Below are 26,651 nucleotides of genomic sequence, written 5' to 3'. Positions count from 1 at the left end.
CCATCTTCTGCGCCAAAATAAAGCCATGGCCCCAACCGGGGAACTATCAACATACCACACCAGAGGATAAGGGGCAGAGCCCCAGGTGCCTCAAGCAACGAACTTATATTTCCGTGGCATTTTCATACAATTAAAATCACGAGAAATACGCAGACGACAATCTATTACGATTTATCTTTCTTATTGTTGCATTAATAAAACTATTTTTATTCGCTAAAAAATAATGATAATAAAAATAATCAGCACCTCTTGGCGCGATTGGCGCCAAAATTGAACCAAAGCCTGTTTACATATGGATTCTCATATATTCCAAATTTCAACCAGAACGTAGCATTACTTCTTGAGATAGGGCACTCAGAATGGAAAAAAAGAACGGGCGATTGCGCTACCCCCTTTTTAGCTGTTGACACCAAAATCAAATCAGCTCTTATACCCACTAAGGGCTACTTGCCGATAAATTTTTCTTTTCATTCCGTTCATTATTTCTTGAGATACAGCAGTCACAATTGACGACAAAAAACGTTCTATAGCTTAACCCCCGTTTGAGTTATTGACACCATAATTGAATCAGCACCTGTTCCTGTTACTGGCAACATATGGACCAAATTTTGTTTGATTCCGCCAGTTACTTCCCGAGGAATAGCAATCACGCGTAACTCAAAAAACGTCCCATTGCTCCACCCCCCTTGGAGGAATTCGCGCCAAAAACCAATGGGCACAAGTTCACATAGGGGCACATATGTGTACCAAGTTTCGTTCGATTTCATGCGGTAGTTTTTGCTGTAGAGCGGCCACAAAAAACTGGTCACACACAGACGTGACACACATATACACACAGACAGACATTTTCCAAAAATAGTCGAAATGGACTCAGCACACCTCAAAACGTTCGAATCCGTCGAAATTCGAAAATTTGCAGGAATCCAATACTTTCTTCTATATATTAGATATAGAAGAAAGTAAAAATGCATGCCAAAATAAAACTCGTCTGCAGATAAAAACCATCTGCGTTATTATTCAATTCAGAGCAAGGCTAAACTTAAGCAGCGGAACTTCCCTTAACGCTAAACACACAACATAGATAATGAAAGAAACCTTAATTTTAAGGCTAAATATTGTAATAACAATATTCGCAACTCCAACGAACTATAGGGGGCACTGCAGTCACTGTCTAATGGCCAACTTAAAAACTAAAACAAACGCATGTGGTAACGAAGAAAATGCTAAAAGTGTTGAGATTTTTGTTCGTATGTATGATTTTTTCGCTTTATTCATTTGAAAAGATTTTTCAAAGTCTTTTGGTTATTCTGACCCATATAGAAAGAGATTAGAAACCAAAAAGTATTACGAAAGTAAACAATTAATGCAGAACACACAGTAAGTTGTTCTGAAGCAGCCGTTTTCACGATGTTGAATTCGGAATTCATAAATTTTTGGTTCGCTTCGAACGGCATTTTCATTTTGTACCGTTTTTCCTATACATTAGTACATATTAAGTTCAGTTTCGTGACATTTCCGGCATTTGTTGACATTTTTGTCACATAGTGCACATACGTGGCAGACTGTCAAGAGTAACGTTTAACACTAGATAATTTATTTCTATGACTATATGATTGGATATCCAAAGAAATCATGCATTTAATTCATTCGTCATGGAAATGATTTACCTGATATGCGAAATCTTGTCAAGATACATTATTCTTTCACACAATTTTAAAACCTTAACCCTATGAACAGATTTTTGGCGAACTTTTATTTTTTATTGTTCAAATTCTTAACGTTCTTTCTGGATTTTTCAATCTGTTCTGCGATAAATATTTTCAAGAAAATTTATTTGCATACTTTCTATTTCAGTAGGATACTGTAGTAACAAAGGTTATTTAAATCATTTATGTGGAATTAGGTTAAGGAAAAGTGTCCAGTCAATGTTGTTAAGTTCGTTTTTTTTTTCATCGAATTGAAAAACTGATATTTATTCAAATTCACTCAGAACAAAATAAATAAAATGTGTACTCACAGTTTATATATGGTGGTAGTTTTCTTTTCAGTTGATTGACCATTATTTCTTTTTACTTATCGAATTCTGTAATCTTATTATCATTTTATTCCACTCATGATAAAAATGGTTTAACTAAAAACGCGAAATCTCGCCAAGGCTACTTTGCTCGCACAATACTAAAACTATAACCCTAAACAAATTTGGCGAAACCTTTCAGTTGAGAATAAAAAGAATAAAGTAAATTCTTTCTCAGTTAAACATTTTTCATTTTGTTCTACGATAATAAATTCCAGAAAATATTTTGCATACTGTCCATTCCAACTAAATGCTGCTGTAAAATATGATTAGTTAAATTAATTTAAGATTTAAAAAAATTCATATTCTTACAAATTCATACAAAACAATAAAAAATTTTACCTGGTATAACGTTATCCAATTTTGTTAATCCAGAGTTTTCTTGTTTACGCTTCCACCATTTAATACTTTTTTGAAAGAAATAAGGAAAACTAACATTATTTTGAGAAGCTCGAGAATACTACTAAGGGACGAATTAATTTCTGTAGCTGAAAGCAAACTAAGACACATCGATTGCGTTAATAAATACTCAGAACAAACTGCCTGTGTTTACGTCAACAGACACACGTGGAACGCAACGTGGCAATGTTTTAGTTTCATCGGCAGTTTTGTAAATCACCGCAAGGTAGCGTATTCGAGCGCTGGAGTTCCGAATAAAAAAAGAAAGTGATTTGAGGATGCATTTACTCGTTTGAAGACTAATTTGTGCCGATTGAAAGTATCGGATATATATCAAAATATCGGATATTTTCGAAAATATCATGACGTTTTCGAACCCTGGAAGGAAGAAGTAAATCAGGTCTTGAAAATAGAGTTCTTGTGGACTCCTAAGCAGTCTAAAATGGAAATATGTAGCAATCATCTTCATATATATATAATAGCCAATGATCAAGTAACCCGCGAATTTCAACAATGAAACTCGCACCACGGCATGATAATTTGATAATGTGTTTTGGTAATGTTTAACATGCACAAGGTTCGTACACTCCGTGAAAACCTGGAATTGCAGGGAAAATGACACGGTTAATAATGTCACAGAAAAGTCGGAGAATTTTCCAAATTCGCCCCCCCCCCCCTCCATTTTTTTTTCGAGGAAACGTTTACCATGAGATCTAATCTTTATTTTTATCTATGTTTCCTAAAAATAATTGTAAAATTTTGGGGCAAAATGACGCTGGCAATAAAAAAAACAGGATTCGTACGCTCCTTTAAAACTCCTCCAATACTCCTTCATTCGGGAAATTTTTTTAAAGGGCCCTTCAAACTCCTTCATTTTGGTTTTAACTCCTTCAAAACTCCTCCTGTTTTAGTTCAAGACTGCATAATTTTCCTCTATGACAGTAACTTAAAATACTTCGATTGACAACTTAACATCGTCACAAGGGCAAGGACAAATGTATAAGGACGATTTTGATGTTGTAATTTTGTATTTTTATTTTTTTCAGAAAGATGTGATTTACAAATTGATCATAGAAGTCGTATAAGTTGAGGTGAAAATATTATTTGATGATTAAGACATTCTTTAAGTGAAGTAAAACATGCTTAAATGGTGCTTGGCTATTTTTTTCAAGTTTTATGATTATTGCTTTTCCCTCTACCACACTCTCAGCAGCAAGTCAGTTTGTCTAATTATTATTTAAAGATTAAAAAAAACATAAGTAGATATACCATATTAAATGATTGTGTTAAGAAAAAACAATTGTTTAGTAAATTGCAGTTATGATAGTGTAAAAAGGGTCATTCACATCCACAAGTGATATCATGCCTTGAGGGGGAGAGGGGTTCATGAAGTCGTGACAAGGGGAAGGTGACAAAAAGTGACATCACACAGCTATTATGACAATATGTTTATAAAAAGTATGACATGTGACAATAGTAAGAGTAGTAAGGTGTGAAGTGTAACACTTTGAGACAAAAGGAAAGGGAACTGAATATGTTAAAAAAAGTGCGACATCATTTAAGGACGGCCCATTAGTACTTCAAAATCTCATTTTACTCCTTCAAAACTACTCCAAAACTCCTTCATTTTATTTCTGAAATTAAGTACGAACCCTGAAAAAGTGGCAACCCAAAAAAAACTTCCACAGCCGCCATTTTTGGCCCTCAATAGTTCCCAAGAAAAATTCCTCGGGTGAACAGGAATTATGCACAAACTCAACAGAGAAGAAGACAATTTACTACTTCGGAAACACTAGCCTGAAGATGAGGGTCGATCGGGGGAAAATGGTTTTTTTTTTTTTTATTTAAAAATACATCTGCAAGATGGGATATACCAAGGGGTTTTTCCCCTTCCAAGGCGTGAAAACATAAAAACATTTTTTACTGGTATGAAATTTTGTTTGAAGGAGTGAAATACATGAAACCAAAATAGAGATAATAGTAACGAATTCCACAAAAAACTAATATTTTAAAAGGATGAAATGGAAGAGAAGGGAAAGAGAAGTGTATTGTTGAGCAATTATGATTGCTTATTGTCCTTACTTGACCGTCTTTGATGTCCGGTTCCTTTTTTAGCTTAGATCAGGGTTTTTAATGTAAGAGTAAAAGTTTCAGTTTTTCCGCATTGCTACTTTAAACAATTTTAATTACGTACTAGCTGCGTCGCCCGGCTTTGCACGGTCCACCTCGAAAATAAAAGTTACGTCAAGTGACGCGTGTTCAACACAAAAAAAACTTAAACAAAAAAAAAACAGTAAAATTTTGCTGCAGATTGCGGAAAAATGACCAAAAAGTAAACATTTTAAATCCCCCGATTACAGGATAAGCCTTTGAAACAAAGGAAGAATTTTACTTGTTCATATTCGAAAAAAAAATGGCAACAGATCTTTCGTCTCAATGATTTTCTTCACGCTATAAATTTCAATAAAACAGGGTGGCGACAGATCAGGGAAAAGTCAGGGAACTTTATTAATCAGGGAAATAACAGGGAATTTTGAAAAAATAACAAACAATCAGGGAAAATTGATTTTATGAAGAATTTTTTTTTTCTTTTTGCTTTACAAAATTAAGTACTCTAATTCCCTACGCATTTATCTGTTAAAAAAAAGTAAAATTATTGAGGTGCAATTATACACTGCCGCGTATTTGTGCATCTTTTTTCCTCAACGTCAAAGAATTGAATCTTACTTATTAACCACAGGATGAACGTCCTAAGATTGTGTCTGTTAGGTTGTTTATTTTACCTAGCTTGAAATTTCCTTTTACGCTTTCAATGCTACGTAAAATAAACAACCATACAGGCGAAGAGGAAGTCTTTATTAATGTCTTAGCTCCTTTGCCTCTATTCCATTGTCTCGAAGTAATTAAGTACTGTAATCACGATTTCAAGAAGAAATCTTTGGTTTTTAAATGAATACTATAAAAGCTTAAAAGTTATTACTTCTTTGGGTTTTTAATTTAATTGCTAAAATTGAACTTTCAATAAAAAATACTTCGTTTTTTGCCGTTAGACTATTTGTTGTCACCGCAGATTATAAAGGTTTTCTTTTCTTCAGACTTAAGTAATTCTTTAATTTTATAACCAAGTTGTATTCTTCTTTTATATATTTTTAAATTAACTAATTACTTTTTTTTTCTTGCATTTCAAAGTTGTTTGTTACAAAAGGAATCTAAGATTTTGTTTTGTTAAAATACTGAAATCATTTGAAATAGAGTTAACTTGTGTACTTAAGTAAATATCTTAATTTTTTTATTGTTAAAATGCTGTATTCATTCATTAAAACCTATGTTTTTGATTAGAAAAAAGCTCCCTATGAATGGATGTCAAATGGTTTCATCTGTTTTGCATAAATATGTCAGTTATATAATAATAACTTCATTACTTCTATTCTTTCACTATTACTTGTTATTCTTGCAACAATTATTATACTGTTTGAATACTTAGTTCAAAATAATTTAAATTACTTTTTAGTTCTATCATAAATACACATATGTTTTTAAGAGTAATTTTAATAGTTTCTCAAAACTCTTATGCTAAGTGGTTTCTGGAAGTAAAGTTTTTTTATTTTAATTTTCTATAATCTTTCCTTTAATATACTGTTTTGTAAGTCCCCCCACCCCAAAAAAAAATATTTTTATAACTATTTTAATAAAAAAGGAGCATCTTTTTAAAATATATCTTTAGTTAAACAACTTTACACAACGTAAAACGTTTAAAATACTGCACTTTATACAAACATACAATGGGTTTCAAGTAGAGCAAAGAAAGAAAACCATTATCATTGGTAACGTAAATCAGGGAAATTTGGTGAACTTAATCAGGGAAAAGTCAGGGAACTTTTTTCCAGTTCCTGTCGCCACCCTGTAAAAGCATTATTGTGGAAAGTTGAGATGAAGCACTGAATAATAATTTAAATGGAGGAAAGCCTTCGAAAAATAGAGATTTTGTGTCGAAATCTAAGTGTCATAATGAATAGTTTTTAATTGATATCTCTGCTAATTATTATCGGAGGATTATGTTAAGTAGCCAAACATAAAGACGGGAAGATTACGAATCCATCGATACCTGGTTCGATAGTCAGTTCACTGTCGTTCGGGAGAAAAAACTTGGACATATATACGTAGGTACATACATAGATACATACGCTCAGTTTTTAATTATATAAGATTTTGAAAGTATTGCTATTTAAAACTTAATTTTGAATCAAGCGAGTAACCTGGGCTTTTCTAAAAAAACCATCTGGAATATTCAGGGAATTTTTTTTAACCACAAGTGTATGAACCCTGCATTGCAGGGAAAGGCTTTATTGTGACAAGGCTGAACTGGATCCGGTAACTTAACTGTTTTACTGGTAAGACGGTGTCATTTCAGGGAAATGAAAAAATGGTCAACAATGAACGCTATCCACTGGAGTTAGGGTTGATATTTCAACTATCAATGGCAATGGCTTCGTTCAAATTTAGAAGCAATTTTCACCCGTTATTCATTGATGGGCGATTTTCTAGTTATACAAGAATGGAAAAATAAGTTTTCAATGAAAAAAAAAAGATTATGAAGATCTATAATTCTTTCAGAAAATGTAATTGGAACTGAAAAATTTTTATTTCTTTTATCTATTTTTTAAATTTTTTGAAAAATACAAACATAATCTTTCCCATTTTTTGGTGGACGAACGAATGGTAATCTCTTTTTTTTTTCTCCTTGAGTACATTCACATCAAAGGCCCCGAGAGGGGAGGGGGTGCAACAAAGGGGCAAAATCCATAATGTCCGACCGCAGAATCCTGGGTAAAGGGCAACCAAGGGGATATGCGTAAGAGTTTGGTGAAGGCCCGAATGTTGGTATTTTTGCACCGGGCCCGGGCGCAGCCGTTAGCTCAAAACTGATTCTGTTTCCGTCTCATTTTCCAGCCATGCTCGTGTACCGTTGCTTCCCTTGCTGCAAGAAAATCTACAGCAAGATCGTGCACGCCATTCTTTTTGTGATGTCCATTGCCTGCATCGCCATCGGTATGTACGCCGCCATTGATGCGCACAGTGATGGACCCAACCCCGTCCACTTCTACAGCATGCATTCGTGGATTGGACTCGTGGCTTGCGGACTCTTCGCACTCCAGGTGAGAGCACTCGATATTAACAGGATGAACGATTTTGAAAAAATTCTTCCCTTTAATGCAGAGATCATTTGGGCGAACGGGGGGGGGGGGGCAGTTGTCTTCATTAAGAAATGAATATGTTAACATAAAAGTGGGCGTGGTTTTTGTTGTTTTCCGATGTAGTTTGCATTGAGTTGAGTATGTATCCTTTTCCACCTACTCCCCGTTCACTTCTACAGCATGGACTCGTGGCTTGCGGTCTCTTCGCACTCCATGTGAGAGCACTCGATATAAACTTAATACCAACAGGATGAATGGTTTTGAAAATGCAGAGGTCATTTAGGGGAAGGTTGCTTTCTTTGGGAAATAAATGTATATACATAGAAATGGGCGTGTTTTTGGTTGTTTTCTGGATGTAAGTCAACTCTCGCTAACTCGGAAGTCCCAAGGACCGGATAAACTAAAACGTTCGATTTATTGATAGTTCGAGTTATGTGAAGTTTCCACAGCAGTGTCAAGAGTTTGGGACCTAATAAAAACTATGAGATAAATGAATATTCGAGTTATAAGCTTCGAGTAATCGAGATCCGACTCTAATTTGTATTGAGTTGAGTATGTATCCTTTTCCATCTACACCCTATCCACTTCTACCGCATGCCCTCGTGCATTGGACTCATGACTTGCGAACTCTTCGTACTCCAAGTGAGATTGAACTCTCCCTTAATGCAAACATTGTACCAAAAGGAATAATGAATTGGGGAAAAAAAGCTTTTAATGCATAGGTGGCCGACCTTTCCAAGAAGGTTCTAATATCTGGTGAGAAAAATTGTGTGTCACTTTCAATTTTATCCTACATGGTGAATTCTTCCAAAATTTGAAGAAATGATAATTGCAGGGTGGTTGTTTGATTTTTACTTAAGTAGCACTTTTTTTCCCATGTAAATCCGAGCGGTGAATATTTCAAAAATTATACAGTAAAATAAGTACATATAAACTTTAATTTTATTCTATGATTAATAAACATTTTTATGTTCAGTCATTCAAGTTTAATGCATGCAAAATAGTATTTAGTTTTCGATTTTTTTCCCCCTTGCGAAATTGATTCGTATGATTAGTTTTGAATTGACTTGCCTTTAAAAAAATTAAAAACATATTTTTCCAAATGCGTAAAACTACTTCGGTTATAAATCGATGAACAAACAAAAATTTCATTTTCGAAGCAAATAAAAAAAACATAAAACATTTACAACACAAATACAGAAGACCCTTTTGTATTGTCTTTTTTTTTCTTAGGTTTTAAGCTGCATAAATCAATAAACAAATACAAACATCGTTGGTTTTTTTTTTATTATTTTTATTAAGAAAAAATGTTTTAAAAAAAAAACGCTTTTACAAATAAAGAAAAATCAAGTTTTTATGATCATATAATAAAGTACAAAAGAACTTATTATTTCCTAATGAGAAGTATTTGTTTATCTGAAAAAGACTTGCGTGGAATAATGAATTTCATTGTGTTAAAATTATAAAGCGAATGTTAAACTTTGATTTATGTTACTCAGTTCTTTGTTGTGTAGATAGCCATCATTTCATTCTCGCTTTCTATGAGCTCCAGAAAAATTTTACTCTCTCTCTCTCAGGAAGAAAAGGAAAATGAGCCTTTGTTAATGCCTATAAGAGTGATGTTAGATAAAAATAATTTTTGCTTGATTGCGTGTAGAATTATTAGAAAAAGGAAGGCACTATAAGCAAAGTCGTGCGAACCATCGCTTTACGGAGCACGATCCGTTCCAAAGTCTTTTTCGTAATGAGAAATGCTCGTTAGGTGCCACAGGTATTATATAATGTAGCACCCTGGCTTAGGGTGGATTAACTGTTACAGAGGTTAATAAAATAGGGTAACTGTTAACAATCTTACAAGTCAGTCTGAAAATTGATGTTATTGAAACCATTCCACAAGTAAAACAAAATTGTTAACTATCTGTGAAGCTGAAACACAAATCAAAACTAAAAACAAGAATGGAAGTGCAAGTTATACAAAGTAGATGTAGAAGGTATTTGTAAAAGTAGAAGTAAATTGCAGAGTTGGGGAGATGTTTTCCCCTCTTAGTCATGAAAATTCCCTCTGCAGTCATGAAAACTCCCTCCTCCCTTCAACCATTCAGGTTGATTCTTCTGTTCTTGTCCTTTTCCAGTTCATCACAAATATAAATACTTAATCAAAATAGGTTACTGATTTTATTTTTACAGTGTGCGGCGCAAAATGCATTATATATTTTATTTATTAAAACATTGAACTCTATTACATGATTATTCCATTTCATATATTCGAGAATCCCCCCCCCCCACACACACACACCATAAAAGTGATGGTGCACCCATAAAATGCTATAAAGCGTTCCCCCCCCCTTAAAAAAAGCAACCCCCTGAAAATGTCAATGGCACAGCCTGCGTGGCGAACGCCCCTCGTCTTCCCCCCATATGTACATTGCATATTAATAAAATAGTTTTTTAAAAAATGATCACTTTTAAAACAATGACATGAAATAATATTACTTTTTATTTTGGCATGTAAATGCAGCTGTTCCGTTTTTGCCACTGACTCATTCCTCCTGACTGTCCTACATTAAACTAGTATATCCACGAAGGAAATGTTAGTTACGGAACAACTAATGTCAAGAAATTTTTTATGTTAACCACATTTAACAAAATGAATAAGCAGATGAATTAATTGCATAACTATGTTGCTTACTAATAGATAACTGGGTCATTTTCCAATGGTATAAATATTTTAAAATGAATGAATAAATTATAATAAAAAAAGATCAATAATACTGGCACATTTTTGTGAAGCATATTACAATACAGTGCCCGCCGCTTATTAAAATCACATTGGTTCTGAGGACATTTGATTTTATAAAGCGGCTGATTTTATAAACCGGCACACATGCACTGAAAAAAATAAAAGGTTTTTAAGTATAAATACTCTAAAAACGAAATAAATTACGATTAGTTAGTTGTATTGTATTATTTTAGTTCAGTTGCAAAATACAGTTGACATTTTAACTTACATAAGGTACATTTTTAAAATTTCTCAAGGGTCTTAAAATATTGACTTATTGTTGTTTGAATAAGAGAATTTGAAAGTAAAGATTGAGAAATCCCTAATTTAATTGCAGCATCACACTAACTACATTTAGGAAGCTTGTCATACTAATTCAAAATTTCGAATTAATCTTTCACACTCAAGTCGTCACGACTTGCTAGCTAACAATTTTAACTCAATTGTAAAACTGAACCGTCAACCGCTGTAGATAGCTGAATGAGCACGAACTGATTGACTCTGCGAAGTGGAAACAGGCATCAGCACCAACTAAATATATGGCTCTGAAACAATTATCTTGAGACTGCTTCATTCTTCTTTTTTTTTTTCATTCAACCCCCCCCCCCCCCCCCAAAAAAAAAAAAACGTACAACCTTTACCTTTTGTTTTCGGTTTTGTAGAATTTGTTATTTTATTAGTGCTGTAATGTTTTAAATCCTTGAAAGAAAAAATAAAATCCTGGTTCTATTCAGAGAAGAATTAACACATGCTCTCTAAAAGTTTGATTTTATAAAACGGCGAGGATGATTTTATTAAAGGATAAACCTAACATGTTTTGATATAGAAATGATTCTGTTCTTCTAGATTTGATTCTATAAAGCGGCTGATTTTATAATCCAGTGATTTTATTAGTGGCGGGCACTGTACTAGAAAACATTTTTTTTTTTTTTAACCAATGTAGTATATCCAAACCGTATTCGAGTATTTCAGAATAACTTTTCTGTGATTGCTTTTCAAATATAAATCTTCTTTCTTTTGCGTAATTAATCAGTTTCAATTGGTTACAACAAATAGTACACTGCGCACATAGGTATATGTAGGATAACTTTAAATTAATTAGATAAACCCAAAAACAGTTACAATTGGAGCCTCATCAAATGCAAATCAGCAAAAATATAAATGTATATAACATGTTTTAAAATATTCATTAATACTTACAAGTGAACAAGCGGAATAAAATCTAAGTACCTCCATTACAATTGGATAAGAGTAATCCAAAGTGTTTCGTTTCATAAAGTATAGACGCGGGTGTTGAAGTTATTCCTTCTTAAACATATGTCTAATCATGGTTGCACTGGAAATTGTAAAGAAGCAAATCGTTATTAACTAACTTAATAGCTGGGAACATAGTTTAAAAAATCAAGGGCAGTCCAAAATGCAAAGGTGCAAAATTAGTTTTAACACATATTACTACTCTCTAGACATGAAATAACAAGCAATCCAATGCTAAACAGTTGCTGACTGCAGCAACCATAGATAAGAAAAAAAGAAGTTCTCGTTATTTCCGACTCACAGGCGCCCATGTTGGAAGGATAAAATACGTTTCGAAGCATTGCGTCACCACTTCCGCTTCTAGATTTTTTGAAATAAGAAAAAGCTTTCTGAATAATGAGGATTTCGCTATTGGATGAAGGATTCTTACTATCGGAAACGTTTCCGATATATCAAAAAACGTTTCCGAAATTTGTTACAGTGTATGCCCGCCCAACCCCCACGAGCGATGGCGCACCCGACAAATGCTAAAAAAGATCAAAACCTTCTAAAATTAAGACTACCACAGACAGGGCCCGATTGAAGCAAAGGCACATGGGGCACAGGCCCAGAGTACCAAGATTTTGGGGGCACCAAATCAATAGCAAAAGTTTTTACAAACTGCGATAATTCTATTTTCTCATGTTTTCACTAAACCAAGATGTGAATATTAAATCTAGGAAAACATTTTTCTCTATACAATTTTATAACCGTTCTAGCAGTATTGACATTTAATTTTTTAACTTTATTCGAAGGGCTAAAGAAGAGTTAATCGTTTAACTACTGTTCCACCAAATTTAGAAACCTATTTATCAGTTACTATCGAACTTAAAAGAACCATTTGAATTGCAAATTACACATTAAAAAGAATAATTCTGTAAAGTTTGTCTGGTCAGTTTTAACTACTTCATTTGAATTTGCATTAGCATTTAAATGTTTTTAAAGCGACGGGGGGGGGGGGGGGTAAAAAATTGATTGTTTAAAAAATGCAAAGAACCAAGGTTTTTTTTTTCTTTATTTTAAAGAATCAAAACATTTATTTTAAAACTAAAAGTAAAATGTACTTTCAAAGAATGTAATCTTGTTTATATTTGAGAGAAATTTAAATTTTAAACTCATTTTTGAATGAAAGGCAAAATTAATGAATAGCATAGTTTTCATGCATTCTAATTCGTGCGTTACATTTTTGTCCGGTTGCGAAAAACACGATCAACAAACATTTTTTTATCAGATCACTACAGATAGTATGCGAAGGAGAAGGGCACCAAATAAATTTTATGCCCATAATATTTAAAAGTCATCGTCAGGCCTTGACCACATCACAGGCCCGACGAGAGGCCATGTCAACCTAGTCGGAAACTAGCTCTGAATACGAGAAGATGTGAAGATCAAGTAAAATTTACTCTTTTAGTATTTACTGTTGTGGCATTGAAAATAGAGTTAATTGTTTTCTAGTAAGCAGTTTTGATTTTTCTCCCCTTTTTACCCTTTTCTTTTTTTGGGGGGGGGGAGGGGCCCGCCTTGGCTCTCTGCGGCCCTGCCACAATAGTGGATGTTTTGCGTGATTGAACTTTACGAAAATAATGCGTTTGTGATTGCTTTCACTAGCTTTTCTGTAGGTAATATGTTTTCATCCATAGCAGCTTCTTGCTGCCATGAACTGGAACAGTGGCTTAGACTTAGAGCATTTACGAATACGTGATTTTGGTTTATCAAAGCCAAGGCTATTGACTTTTAGATTACGAACTGAATAAGGATCCTGAGAAAATATTGTCATTTTTTTCTTCCTATTATTATTGACATAATTATCTCCATAACTTACACTTTTCAATCTTTTCCCTGTAGTTTATCTTTGGCTTCTTCACCTTCCTCGTGCTGCTGTGCTGTGACGGCGCCACTGCCAAGTTCAGACAAGCTGTGCTGCCGACCCACGTGACTTTTGGATTGGTGATCTTCAGTGTTGCCGTTGCTGCTGCGCTGACAGGCCTGACGCAATCGGCAAGATACAGGCTAAGGTGAGAAGTTCCATTCTATAGTTCAGTGAAATATTTCCTCAGATTTGTAAGAGATAATAAGAAACACATAGTTCCAAGTGCGGTTCTAAAATACAAACTTCTATTTTCCATCAACTAGCCGCCTTCGGCGGTGTACATTGGGAGCTCCGCTCCCTCCTTACCGCACGCATCAGTTCCACTTCCGCTTGAAACGGATTGAAGGGAGGAGTGAATGAAATGCAATCTACCAGTAGATTTCGGAGGGAGAAAAAAAAAAGTTTTCAATTTTTATCGCCTTTAATTAAAAACGCATAATTATGCAACCTAGCCAAACACGTAACCTAAAAAATTGCGAATCTATCGATGCCTGGTTCGATGGTCAGATCAGTGTCTTCACCAGGAGTAGCGATGACATAGATGCATACATATGTTCATACGCTCGTTTTTTAATGAGTAAGATAGTATATACTCGTACACTTTTCATTCTCGGGTAACAAAAGGTTCTGTTTTTGCTGTCTTGCCTTTCACTGTAGAAATTTTCAACTAATTCTAATCAATCACAAAAAAATCCGTCTTTTCGGAAATTTCGTTATTTTGAGGAAAATTCGGGAGACATTTTCTTCATTAGGGAGTTCCGAGGAAAACATTAAAATTCGGAAGTTGAGTAAAATGGAAGGGTTGGCAGCTCTTGCAATGTTATATTTTTTGCCTGTTATTTTTCAAAATAGCTAACAAATGTGCTCTGATTGCAGTGGCAAGGACGGAAAGCCGAACTATAAGGACTTCCCGGAGCAAGGTATAGTGATCAACGTTCTTGCAATGTGCCTTATTGCTTTGGCCATCATTCTCCCGTACATCATCAGGAATAGCAACTACAAGAGATACACCACGTTGACCATCAACTGAAAAAATTGTGACTTCAAATGAAGGGAAGATTTAGTTGGGTGAAAACCACAAAGGGGATTTGTGGAGCCGGACAGTCGAATTTTGTATTCCTCTGTCAACTTTTCTTTACTGCCGCTCCTTATCACAAAGCTATTTTATCATAATTAAGGGTGTCCTTGTAATTTTGAACTTATTCCAACTTTTAAAGCAAGGACAAAGACACATTTGTATGTGTATTTGATTTTTTTTTATTATTATGTAAATTGGAAATACCTTTAATATTCATACTTAGTATTATTCATTCAATAATACGTCAGATTCAAAAGAAAACTTCGGCAATAGCTGGAATTACTTACAAGTTAAAAATACTTACTGTGTTCATGACTGCTGCTAAGTTTTTACCTAATGTATTTTGTATGGTGTCTTACTCTATAAGAATTTTCTATGCTATTTTTAAAAAAATTTTAGAGACATATTGTACAACATACGTCATCATTTTTATGTGCTCTTTTCAAACTAGCTTAAAAATATTTTTCATTTGTGTTAGATAAAAAAATTAATAAATAAAGTGGCTTAAAGAAGCAAAGGAATGGCTTTGAAAATTCCAACGAACTCATTATTTTACTATGAAATATTCTGATTGAATGACGCGTTGTTCTTTTAGCCATCTCGAATTCATCTCTGTTTCCACTGATTTCTTGATTGTATTATTAATTTCTGGGGGGTTAATATTAAAACTAAGTATTACAGACAGCTATATTATTGTTTTTTTAAAACATGTCTTGCACGTTTTAGTGAGAACAAGATTTTATCCGAAATTTTCAACATTTTAACGTAAATTTAAGATGAATTTTCTCTTATTAAAATAGATGAATCAATTAATTAAATTCTAACTCCCCTTGACATAAGTAGCTGAAATAAAGTACTCATTCTTTTATCCGTTTTTAAAGTATGACAAAATGTATAACTGTTTTTAAATATATATATATATATAAATACATTTTTAAAACTTCTCCTCTACAACTTTTAAAACTTATAATTTTTACCAAAGCTGTGTAAATGCTCAAAAAGCATTTTGAATTCGGAAACTTTTACATGCCTTTGTATTATGTGCTTATGCAAAATTATAGAAAGTTTTGATCGTCTTCGTACTTTTATAGTATCATTATTTTAATCAAAGTATTATTCGCCTGATTTTTTTTTTAAATCTATATCTATATATTTTTTATATCTACTATATTTTTTTATGATATATAATCGCTAGGAACGGAAAACAAGATTTGGCTTCCGCCTGACGAATTTGTTGATTTCTAAATTAATCTCGACTTTTATTTGAACTATTTAATGCTTCTCCATAAACTTTTCATATAAAATGGTAGCAAATTGTTTGTTTAACGTTAAAAGTGGAGTAACAAAAATGTAAAAACTCCAAACTAACTTCCAGAAACAAATTTTAAATTAAAATTTCCGACTTTTATGTAAACATTTATTTACATTAGATGCGTTCAAACTTTTATACAGCGAGATCTTTCATCCTATCCCGGAAGGCCATGATCCTGAATGCCTCAAGAACAATCAATTTCCAGAGGGCGATTTATATAAAAATACCCAGGGTGCCTTGTTCATATTACTTAAAAGTTACTGCTGATCGTGATACTGTGGATAAGCTATCAGCACTTCTGTTAATATTGGCGTCGCATGACAAAATAATTATTGTCCTCTTGGCTAGAGAATAGGGCACTTTAGTTAGAAGACCGACGTATCTACCATTTCGGATCAAACTGGCACATTGGCGTGGTTGTCTTTTCTGGTATGATGTCGCCTTTTGGCGAAATTTCACTGTGAGCAACTGGTGTTGCTGTTTTTTACACTACATTTGAACTAAGCGAAATCCGCGCTGTGTAGTGTGTAGTGCTAAAATAGTTTAGATCTGTAGAACCCGTAATATTTTACCCCAAAAACCGCGTTTTGAAATCGGATCTACTGTTCCAACATGGCGAATATATGTTTTTTTCTAGCATTTAAACGTTCATCAATTTGATGAGAATTTGCAATGTTCGAAATTTCAATTTGTAAATCCTAGCGTTTTAACAATGGGCAATCTGATCCAAAATGCACGTGATGCGTCTGCCCATATATCTATAGTGCATTCAACTAGAAGTGATAGTTGAAGTAAACAAAACAACGTGAAACTTGGCGATAGCGTTGTCTGCTTGGCGCTGGAAGGATTGAAAAAAGTGCCAATCAGACACGCAAATGTTCATGAACTCTAAAGTGAGAATCGCCTATCTAATGAGTTATTGATGAAAGTGGCAAATGTTGACGTGAAATAGCAACCCTCTTTGTTTACTTCCGCTATCATTCCTTCCTGAATACTCTATACTGGCATCAATCTTGGCTGGATTGGAGGCACCATGATTTTCACCTTGATTGCTTGAGGAGATCAGTCGTGTGTGGGTTGTCAGTGATTGTTTTTTACCTATTGATGCCTCTATTCTGCTGAAACGCAAGATTGTTTTTCTCTAATGAATTTCATTTTATTTTATGTATTCATGTGTCCTGTGTGCATACTTACTTTTTCCATTGTCATATAACATTATGAACGTATTTGTATTTATAAAAAATTGTATTAGTTTGAATGTAATAAATTTCTTTATATTTATTTGCCTGTTTAGTGTGTTTTTAATTTTAGTTCATTTCATTAATGACCTCGCACAAATTACAAATTTTTATTGACTAATCTTTAATATTAATCCTGTACCTGACTTACTCCAATTTAAACAATGATTGAGTTACGCGTATATCAAATAGTTCGAATAAGTTGAAAAAGTGCTTTTTAAACTATGACCAGTGTTGCTAACTGCTGAGCTATCTACAGTGGCTCCCAAAAGTGTTCGCACACCTTGAAATTTTGTAATAAAACCAAAATAACGCGAAATTGAATTCGAATATGAAGTCTTTTTTTTCTCCCCCCCCCCCCCCCACACACACACACAACATTCCCATGCCATTCTAAATGAAACTCAGTAGTGTTTTTCAAAACATTGGCTGATTTTATTTTTGAAATTTGTCAAAAAAAGAGAAGAGAGAAAAAATACGCCACAAAAGTCATCATACACCGAAATATATTTTTGAATAAATGCATGTTTAAAATTATCACATGTCGTTTTTTCAATATTTTTTTATTGTGTTAACAGTGTAAAGTCGTTTGACTGTTTTTTATATTCCCTAATATTCTGCTTATTTTAAAATGGCTGTTATTCATAAAAAACAACAAACACCATTCGAAATTTGTTTTTTTTTCCCTCCCAATACCGGTAAATTGGTTTGAAATGTCTCTAAATTAATTAATTTATGCCATTCTACAGTAAAATGCTTTAAAAAAAGAATCTGATCGAAAACAAGGTAGGCAAAGTTAACAAAGCGTGTGATCGGAGATTTACAGTTAAAAAAATTATGAAAAATACACATTTGATGGAAAAAGTAAAACATTCCGTTCCACGTGTGTTCTTTCTGGCAAATTACTGGCTTCAGACAGTTTGTGGTGTAATGTAATTTCAGAGGAATAGAAAAGAAAGCTTCCCAAAAACACGAGGAAAAATTACTGTCATTCACTAAGCTTCAAAGCAAGTTAAAAGTTCCGGTATGCATTTGTTTTACCTTTTTCATTCGCCAATAGACAGTGGCTGCAGCGCTCCTATCAGGGCCGGATACAGGATTTCATTTTAGGAGGGGGGGGGGGCGTCATGCTCAAGAATGTACTCTTACGTACAATTTTCTTGAACCGTAGTGTCTTTTGGTGTTAACAAAAAGCACATAATCGGCTATTTGTTGGCTGAAAACTTAGCTAGTTTTAACTATTAGAAATTAATATTTATATTAGGATTAATTTAACTTACTAATAATTTAATACATTAAAATGACTTAGTTAATTTGTATTATAACCTGTTCTAGACCAGCATTCGCACAAACAAACACAATAAATAAATAAATATTGCGGAAATCTAATAAAAGTTAAAGTTTCATGAATATGATGAATTCAGATATTGATCAAAATTGAATGTTAGCAGGACACACGTCCATCTTTGATTATAAATTTGCATGATACTCGACACATCCATTTTGTATGCAGAAAAATACTATTAAAACTTCACATAATATATTAGTAAAACAATCGGCGAAAATCTTTAAAATTAAATATTTTACGAATATAATCCAGACATTGATAAATACTCGCCGATTTTTTTTTTTACTTTCTTCTATATCTAATATATAGAAGAAAGTATTGGATTCGTGCAAATTTTCGAATTTTGACGGATTCGAACGTTTTGAGGTGTGCTGAGTCCGTTTCAACTATTTTTGGAAAATGTCTGTTTGTGTGTGTGTATGTGTGTCACGTCTGTGTGTGACCAGTTTTTTGTGGCTGCTCTACAGCAAAAACTACCGCATGAAATTGAACGAAATTTGGTACCCATATGTGCCCCTATGTGAACTTGTGCCCATTGGTTTTTAGCGCGAATTCCTCCAAGGGGGGTGGAGCAATGGGACGTTTTTTGAGTTACGCGTGCTTGCTATTCCTCAGGAAGTAACTGGCGGAATCAAACAAAATTTGGTCCACATGTTGCCCCTAACAGGAGAAGGTGCTGATTCAATTTTGGTGTCAGTAGCTCAAACGGGGGTTGAGTTATAGAACGTTTTTCGTCGTCAATTGTGACTGCTGTATCTCAAGAAATAACGAACGGAATCAAACAAAAATTTTTTAACAAGTAGCCCTTAGTGGGTATAAGAGCTGATTTTATTTTGGTGTCAACAGCTAAAAAGGGGGTAGCGCAATCGCCCGTTCTTTTTTTCCATTGTGAGTGCCCTATCTCAAGAAGTAATGCTACGTTCTGGTTGAAATTTGGAATATATGTGAATCCATACGTAAACAGGCTTTGGTTCAATTTTGACTCCAATCGCTCCAAGTGGTGTTGATTTTTTTTTTGCGAATAAAAATAGCTTTATTAATGCAACAATAAGAAAGATAAATCGTAATAGATTGTCGTCTGCGTATTTCTCGTGATTTTAATTGTATGGAAATGATCGGAAATATTATCTCAATGATTTAAAATTTTTAACTGTTGCCATCTTATGTTTGTTAATAAATAAAATATTTGTAATTAATTCAAGCAAGGCTTTTAAAGTAACTTTCAATTTTCGCTCTTTGCTTTGCTTTTACAATAATTCAGACATTGGGATGGTCGTCAAGTTTTTGCATGTGTCATTTTGTTTTTGTTAGGAATATTGCTTCCTCGTCAAGCATGGGGAGGGATCAGAAAAAGGAAAAATATAGAAGAAAGTTTCGTGATGGCCACAACATACTAGTTTTTTTTAATTGTAGAAAAATCAGAAGCAAATGAGAACGTCTCCGAGTCTGATACAAGAACTTCGGATATGTTTCCCCATCAGTTTGGGTTCTTCAATTTTTTTCATATTTTCAAAAAAAAAAAAAAAAAAAACAATGGTTTGTCACCCGAACGCTTTTTTTTTCTTTGTTACAGGTAGTCTCCCCCCCCCCTTTTTTTTTTTCTTTTTTTTGTTACAAGTAGTCCCTTTTCTAACCAGCCCGGCTTTTTTCAGCACAGTTCCGTCTGAACCCTCGTATAACTAGGTTTTGGGCTAACACGATATTAAAATTTTACATTTTTTGCCCGACCATAAGCTTAAAACACTAATTTAAACTATTAATAGCTCATCTAAAAATAAACTTAGTACGAACAAAAACGAAACTATCTAAAAATCACATCAGGAAGGAATCGGACGGCATACACTGCTTTGTTTTCATTGTATTGGCGCCTAAAGACAGCGCTGTGAAGAAGAGATTGTCTTAAGCAAAGCCATTTCACCGTCTACATATAAATAGAAAAGTGACATGTAATGCCCCCCCCCCCCCCTCCAAGAAAAAAAGAATTCAAAAATTATTTATTACTTTTTTTCGGATTTTCTTCTCGTTCTTTTTCAAGCAGTTATTTTCACTGCTCAAATGCGATGAACCTTATAATAGATTACAAAGTATTGTCGCAAATTTGGGGGACGCCCCCTCTTGTGTCTCCTCCTTCATGTAATGCCATAAAACATTGAATTCAAAAAGACATTTCCTTTTCTTATGGCTTCATTTTATTTTAATTATTCCACGCAAACATTCAAATATTACCACGGGTTAGGGGGGTTCATGACCCCCCCCCCTATAGTTTATTGGAATTGCAAATTAAATGGGCTGAGTGGTTTTTTTTTTTTTTTATTGAGCAATATTGTTTGTAATCAAGGCTGGATGTAGACTTAACTTGGCTCTAAGCTATTTTCAGTCGTTCCGGACAATTTTTCTGTCGGTGGCGAAAAAGGCCATTTTTTCAACACCATGCCTTACTTATTTTGTGTCGTTTTAATTAATATGTTGACTGCTGTCCTCCTGAAATTGAACTCGGTGGCGTTTTTTTAATATAATAGTAGAAAAGTAATGACTTGTCAATAGGAAAAAACTTTAGAGGAGAATTTTTATTCATTCTGCCAGCAGTGAATTTACCCTGTCAAAACTATCAGTGACCCCGAAGGAGATTCATAAATGCACACGATAAATGATTTACTTAGTTCTGTGATGGACAAAGAGGAGCCAAAAATGCATTCCGCCGAGCCTCAAACTTATAAATCAGTCCCGGTTTTTCCTATAGAGTCTTCAGAGGGCCTCCAAATTATTGTGGGCCTAGGGCCTCAATTTTAATTAGTCGGACTCATTTTGAATAATAAAGGTTTGATTTTCAATTATAAAATATCTGAAAAAAAAAAAAAAAAACTTACCGTTCTTGGAATAACTTTTCTTTTCTGTGTGAATCTAAACAAAGTTCTAAGTAAGCAAATCTTCTGACCTCAATTAGTAATATTCATGAATTCATTATGCATTACATTCTGCACTGCTAAATGTAAAAGTAAAGTAATGTATCATTCTAAATTTCTTTTAGGACTGCTGACTACGTTTCCACAACGTTCATTTCGATTAAATAGTAGTACTTATTCAGGGGCTCCCCCCACCTGAGAGCAGGGGCACACCTCCTAAATATCACGAAGACTCCCCCAGAAGTGAGATCCCCAGCCCCCGAAGAAAGGAAAAAAATATCCCTTAAGACACCCCCCCCCCCTTCCCCCAAAATTTAATTGGCGCAGTTTGCGCCACGACTCTCCCTAGGTGGGCAACACTGACTTATTTAATCTAAAGCAATATAGAGTTATGAGTTGAAATAAAATCTTTCCTCCTCAACTTAATAACGACTGCTGTTGGAAATTAACAAACGCTGCAAACTAATACAATTTTTTACATCATTGGAAAAAACAGCATTAAAAACAAAACAAAAGCACTTTAAAAATGATTAAGTATTGTGTTTCTACACTTATAATAAACAAACGGGGGTGCCCACCCCTAAAGGCAAGCCCCCCCCCCCAAATACTACAAAAACCACCCAATCTAGGAACCCCCTCCAAAAAAGAAAATACCCCTTTAAAAAAAACCACCCTAAAAATTTTAATTGCGCAGCCTGCGCCATGACCTCCCCTATGTGGGCACCCCTGAATAAAATGTACTTTATTTTTCTGCAGAAATCGGAGTTCTTACCAGAGCCGAGGAGCGAGGGACTCACCTTTAAGAAGGGTATAAAATATCCTCAACTTTCGGGGGTCTGGGGGTTTCTCTCCCGGAGGAAATTTTGAAAATTCGATATAAAATTCTGCATTTTGAAGCCTTATAAGAGGTAATTGAAACTATAAAAATATCAGGAAAAAAGGCAGTAATTAATATTCGCAAATCTTATATCTTTAAACGAGCAATTCTTGTGGGTATATATATATTTCTTATCTCGGAAATGGCTCTAACGATTTGGATGAAATTTTGGATTTAATTGTAGTTTTGCATTCCAAGTTCATCTACATCAGTGTTTTTTCTGTAAAAGCGCGATTTTTTTTACGAAAAACAGTTATTTAATATAAAGTCAAATTGAGTTAAGCCTTGAAGTAAACTGTGAGTTGACGCATCAGGCAGACGATTTGCAACCATAACAATGAAAATTTGTCTCTTCTCGCTTTAAAATTTTATACTTGCTTAGGGTTGCCAGGCTTGGCTGATATTGGCCACTTTGGCTAATTTCAAACACACTTGGCTGAAAACAAATTCAAAAGCATTATGTAAGTCGATGTAGGCTTTTTTTCTTTTTTAAGTGAAACTATTGCTTCACCATCCTATTTTATTTTATTTTATTTATGTATTTTCTTTTTACACTTCAAATAGTTTAACATGTTTTTTAAATCACGCATCTAAATTTTATTTCGAAGAAGTGTATGTCTTGAGATTGTTTATGTTTTGTTAAAACAGTTATCATTTGTTGGAATGGTTTGTGGATCATCAGTTTGGATGGATATCATGCTGTATGTAGCATTTTCTGGCGTAAAAACTAAAAGTACTTATTCAAAAAGAAAATCTCAATTGGGATAAAATCGTGAAACGCATCATAGTATGAAAGGAAGTATTCGGTTAAAAACCGATTTCACCATAGCAAAACTAAGGTCAAAATATTTTAATTACTGACAAGAAAATTGTATAGTGGAAACAAACGTAACAGATAGTTTAAAGCAAAATGTTGATTTAATTACATTCAGAATCTTCTTTTTGACAAAAAATAATTTCTTTTAAAGCCGAGCGGGACTCGGTCGTCCAGGTACTTAAGATAATACGCCGTAAGAATTGTTTTTGATTCGACAAACAAATGACAGCAGTCAACAGAGAGAAAAAGTGAAAGAGGAGAAAAGACAATGCATTCATCGGCTTTCGGTAAAATTAGCTTTTGATCACCCCTTCAAACCACTGACAAATGAAACAATGAATTAAACATAAAATGATCAATAGTAAAAAATGCTTCTAACGAAATGTTGTGCAGATTTATAAAATAATTCACAAGAAAGAAAAATACTGTGTGCATATGGGTAGTACAAAATTTATTTACTTGGTAAGAAATAAAATAGAAGCAATCGTTGTTTAGGAGTTTCAAACGCATATCTTATTATTTTCAAGGACTCTAGAAGAGTTAAAATTATTTAAGAAGCTTCAATTGCATTTTCCAGTCTCTGACATCTTAGTACTCGATTGTATAGTTTTACCGAATTGTTATAACTTAGTCAGAAACAGCTATTTTAAATTTAAAAGGAAAAAAAAACTATAGATTTCTCATTAGAACAACGTTCTCAATTACAAGTAGTAAGTAGAAGCAAGATAAAAGCAAGCACTAACAAAAGAATTCCCAAAAAATACTGTATTAGGGATTAAATATGAGTCACAAAAACGGGCAAGATTATGAGTCACAAAAACTTATCTTAAGTAATAAATTACAGAAACGTGAGAACCATAATTTTTACATTTTTAATGCATGATATGTAGCAAGGAGCTGAATTTGAGATAGTTTGGAATCCCCCCCCCCCTTTCTACATCATTCTGCTTGCTAGAAATTTCAAAATTCAAGATTTGTAGCACGCTTTTCCAAAGTATTCTAGCACTTGAAAATTCACGCAATTCGCCGCCTCTAAAATTAAGTTGAATTTCTAGTAAAACTTCGGACTATGTTTTGCATATCCCTCCAAGCACTGTCACACTCTGTCCCCCTGCCCCAACCCGAGTTGAAACTGAATTTTATAGCACTGAAACAAGTATTCATTAAAAAAAATGTTTCGACTTTGACATTTGCCACCCCTAAAATCTGCCGCCCTAGGCGGCTGCCTAGGTCGCCTACCCCAGGAGCCGGGCCTGCATCTTACCTTCGTGAAACTCGTACTAACCGCCTGCGTGAGGTCACGTGACACTGATTTAATTCAACCGTGAGTTCAACGTTCAGGCCTGATATATAAATAAGAATAGCACTCCAACTAGACATACAGATCTGTACACTATTTCAATTGTGCTCCATATGTTTCTTAACTCTTTAAAACAGCCTGAAACAGTACAATAAACCCGAAACTATAACTCTGGGCCGTGGTAGCCCGATCGGTAGAGTGTCGGATTCGGGGCCGGAGGGTCTTGGGTTCGAACCTCGATGGTCGAAGACCCACCGTCGTCATTAAAGGGGACTGGGCGACGTTAAATATGCTCCCCAAACAGCACAAATCGTCCTAAAATCGTAGAAGTAATGTAACATCAACGTGATCACATGTACCGAAATCCTCTTAAATTCGTAGAGAACTGGTTGATAAAACAGCAAAATGTCCGCCCAGCACAGCGATTTTACGTGAAATCGCTGTAGATATGACTTTCAACATTTTTGGGAGCAATTATCAACGTTTTTTGGATGTTTACAAAATATCAACGATATTTCTATTTTGGTTATATTGTTCTCTGGAGGAGTTTTCAACGGATTTAAGAATTTAAATGGATTTATCTACTAATATTAGATGAACTATCAACCTGTTTTAGAGGATTTATCAACGATTTTCTCATGTGTTTTTGTCACGAAATATCTACATAAACTGCATCTTGGTCAATTAATTACCAATAATTTATAGACTGTTTGCACACTTTTTGAAAGTCTTAAAAACGTTTTTACCCTCAAATTTTTTAAAACAGTAATATACTTAAAAAATTTTTAAAATCATTTGAACGAAATTCAAATTTGGAATATAACTCAAAAAAACAATTAAAAAAAGACAAGAAAAATTAAATAATTTTTAAATTAATTTCAAATATAAATAAATATGTATATTTTCTTTACTAATAATAAAGCAGAAAGTCTCTCTGTCCGGAGGATGTCTGTAGGATGTCTGTAGGATGTCTGTGACGCGCATAGCGCCTAAACCGTTTGGCCGATTTTCATGAAATTTGGCACAAAGTTAGTATGTAGCATGGGGGTGTGCACCTCGAAGCGATTTTTCGAAAATTCGATGTGGTTCTTTTTCTATTCCAATTTTAAGAAAAAAAACTATCATAAATTACGAAATTATCATAACGTGGAACCGTAACATGGGCACAAGCCAATTGGCGAGATACGAAATTATCATAACGTGGAACTGTAACGTCGGTAAGAGCCAATTGGCGAGAAAATTCACCATACATTATTTGTAAATATACAAGCGAACCAAAAGACCTTTAATTTTTCTATTACGGGCGAAGCCGTGCGGGTACCACTAGTATTTAAATAATTTAAGAAAATAACTATTTTTAGCGTTTTAAAGAAGTAATTTTAAAGATTTAGGACTTCCAAGAAACATGCAAGTAATCTATGAATCATTGATAACCTATTTTGTATTCATATTTAAGTAGACAATAAACCATTTCTTTTGTATGCACAATTCAAATTTTATTCCAGCAATAATCTGAACAAACAAACAAAATAATAATAATAATATGAAAACTTTTAATTCAAAGCTATCTCTACGTCGTTTGGACGATCAGAACATTGTTTCTTGAATTTAGAAAATAAAATAAGGGCAATAGAATAAGGGCAATAAACTACGTTTAGGGACCATTTATAGGCCACCCAACTTAAGCCAGGGTCAAGATGAACAGATGTTTAGTATTATTAGTGACATTTCAAGCAAGGGGTCAGTCATTACAATGGGAGATTTTAATTTTCCAGGGATTGATTGGAATAATTTTTACCATAAAAATAGCAGAGAAGAGGAATTTTTGAAAGTAATTGGTGACTGTTTTTTAGATCAAATTGTAACTTAGGGTACTCGACAGGACGTGATTTTGGATCTATTTTCTGTGATATGGAAGGTTCTGTTCAGGGATTATGTGTAGGGGAACACATTGGAGACAGTGACCACAACAGTATTGGGTTTGGGATTAAATTTGATACGCACAAAGTAGAGAATTTTAGGTTTGTGCCCAGTTTCAGAAATACTGATTTTGTGGCACTTAGGCAGAGTTTGAAAGCAGTTTTTTCTTCTGGATTGGACAATAGCGATGTGAATCTTCAGTGGGCAGAGTTTAAGGAAAAGCTAGCGAAAACGGTTGGGGATCATAT

The 26,651-nt window shown here is 34.0% G+C and overlaps 1 protein-coding gene across 1 annotated transcript in view; it reads left to right on the top strand.

Annotated features, from left to right (window-relative positions):
* The window catches only part of LOC129227014 (plasma membrane ascorbate-dependent reductase CYBRD1-like), a 143,067-nt gene extending 125,786 nt beyond the window's left edge, over positions 1-17,281 (top strand). Inside the window, exons 3-5 of the mRNA XM_054861644.1 lie at positions 7,424-7,629; positions 13,586-13,755; positions 14,487-17,281. Coding sequence (XP_054717619.1) covers positions 7,424-7,629; positions 13,586-13,755; positions 14,487-14,640 — 530 coding nt within the window. The 3' untranslated portion in view covers positions 14,641-17,281. The remainder of the gene's footprint in view (positions 1-7,423; positions 7,630-13,585; positions 13,756-14,486) is intronic.
* The last annotated feature ends 9,370 nt before the right edge of the window (positions 17,282-26,651 follow it).

This window comes from Uloborus diversus, chromosome 7, assembly GCF_026930045.1.
Source record: "Uloborus diversus isolate 005 chromosome 7, Udiv.v.3.1, whole genome shotgun sequence".
In the NCBI taxonomy this organism is placed as follows: Eukaryota; Metazoa; Arthropoda; class Arachnida; order Araneae; family Uloboridae; genus Uloborus; species Uloborus diversus.
Note: the sequence above shows the minus strand (reverse complement) of the source record. Positions and strands in the feature narration are given on the sequence as shown.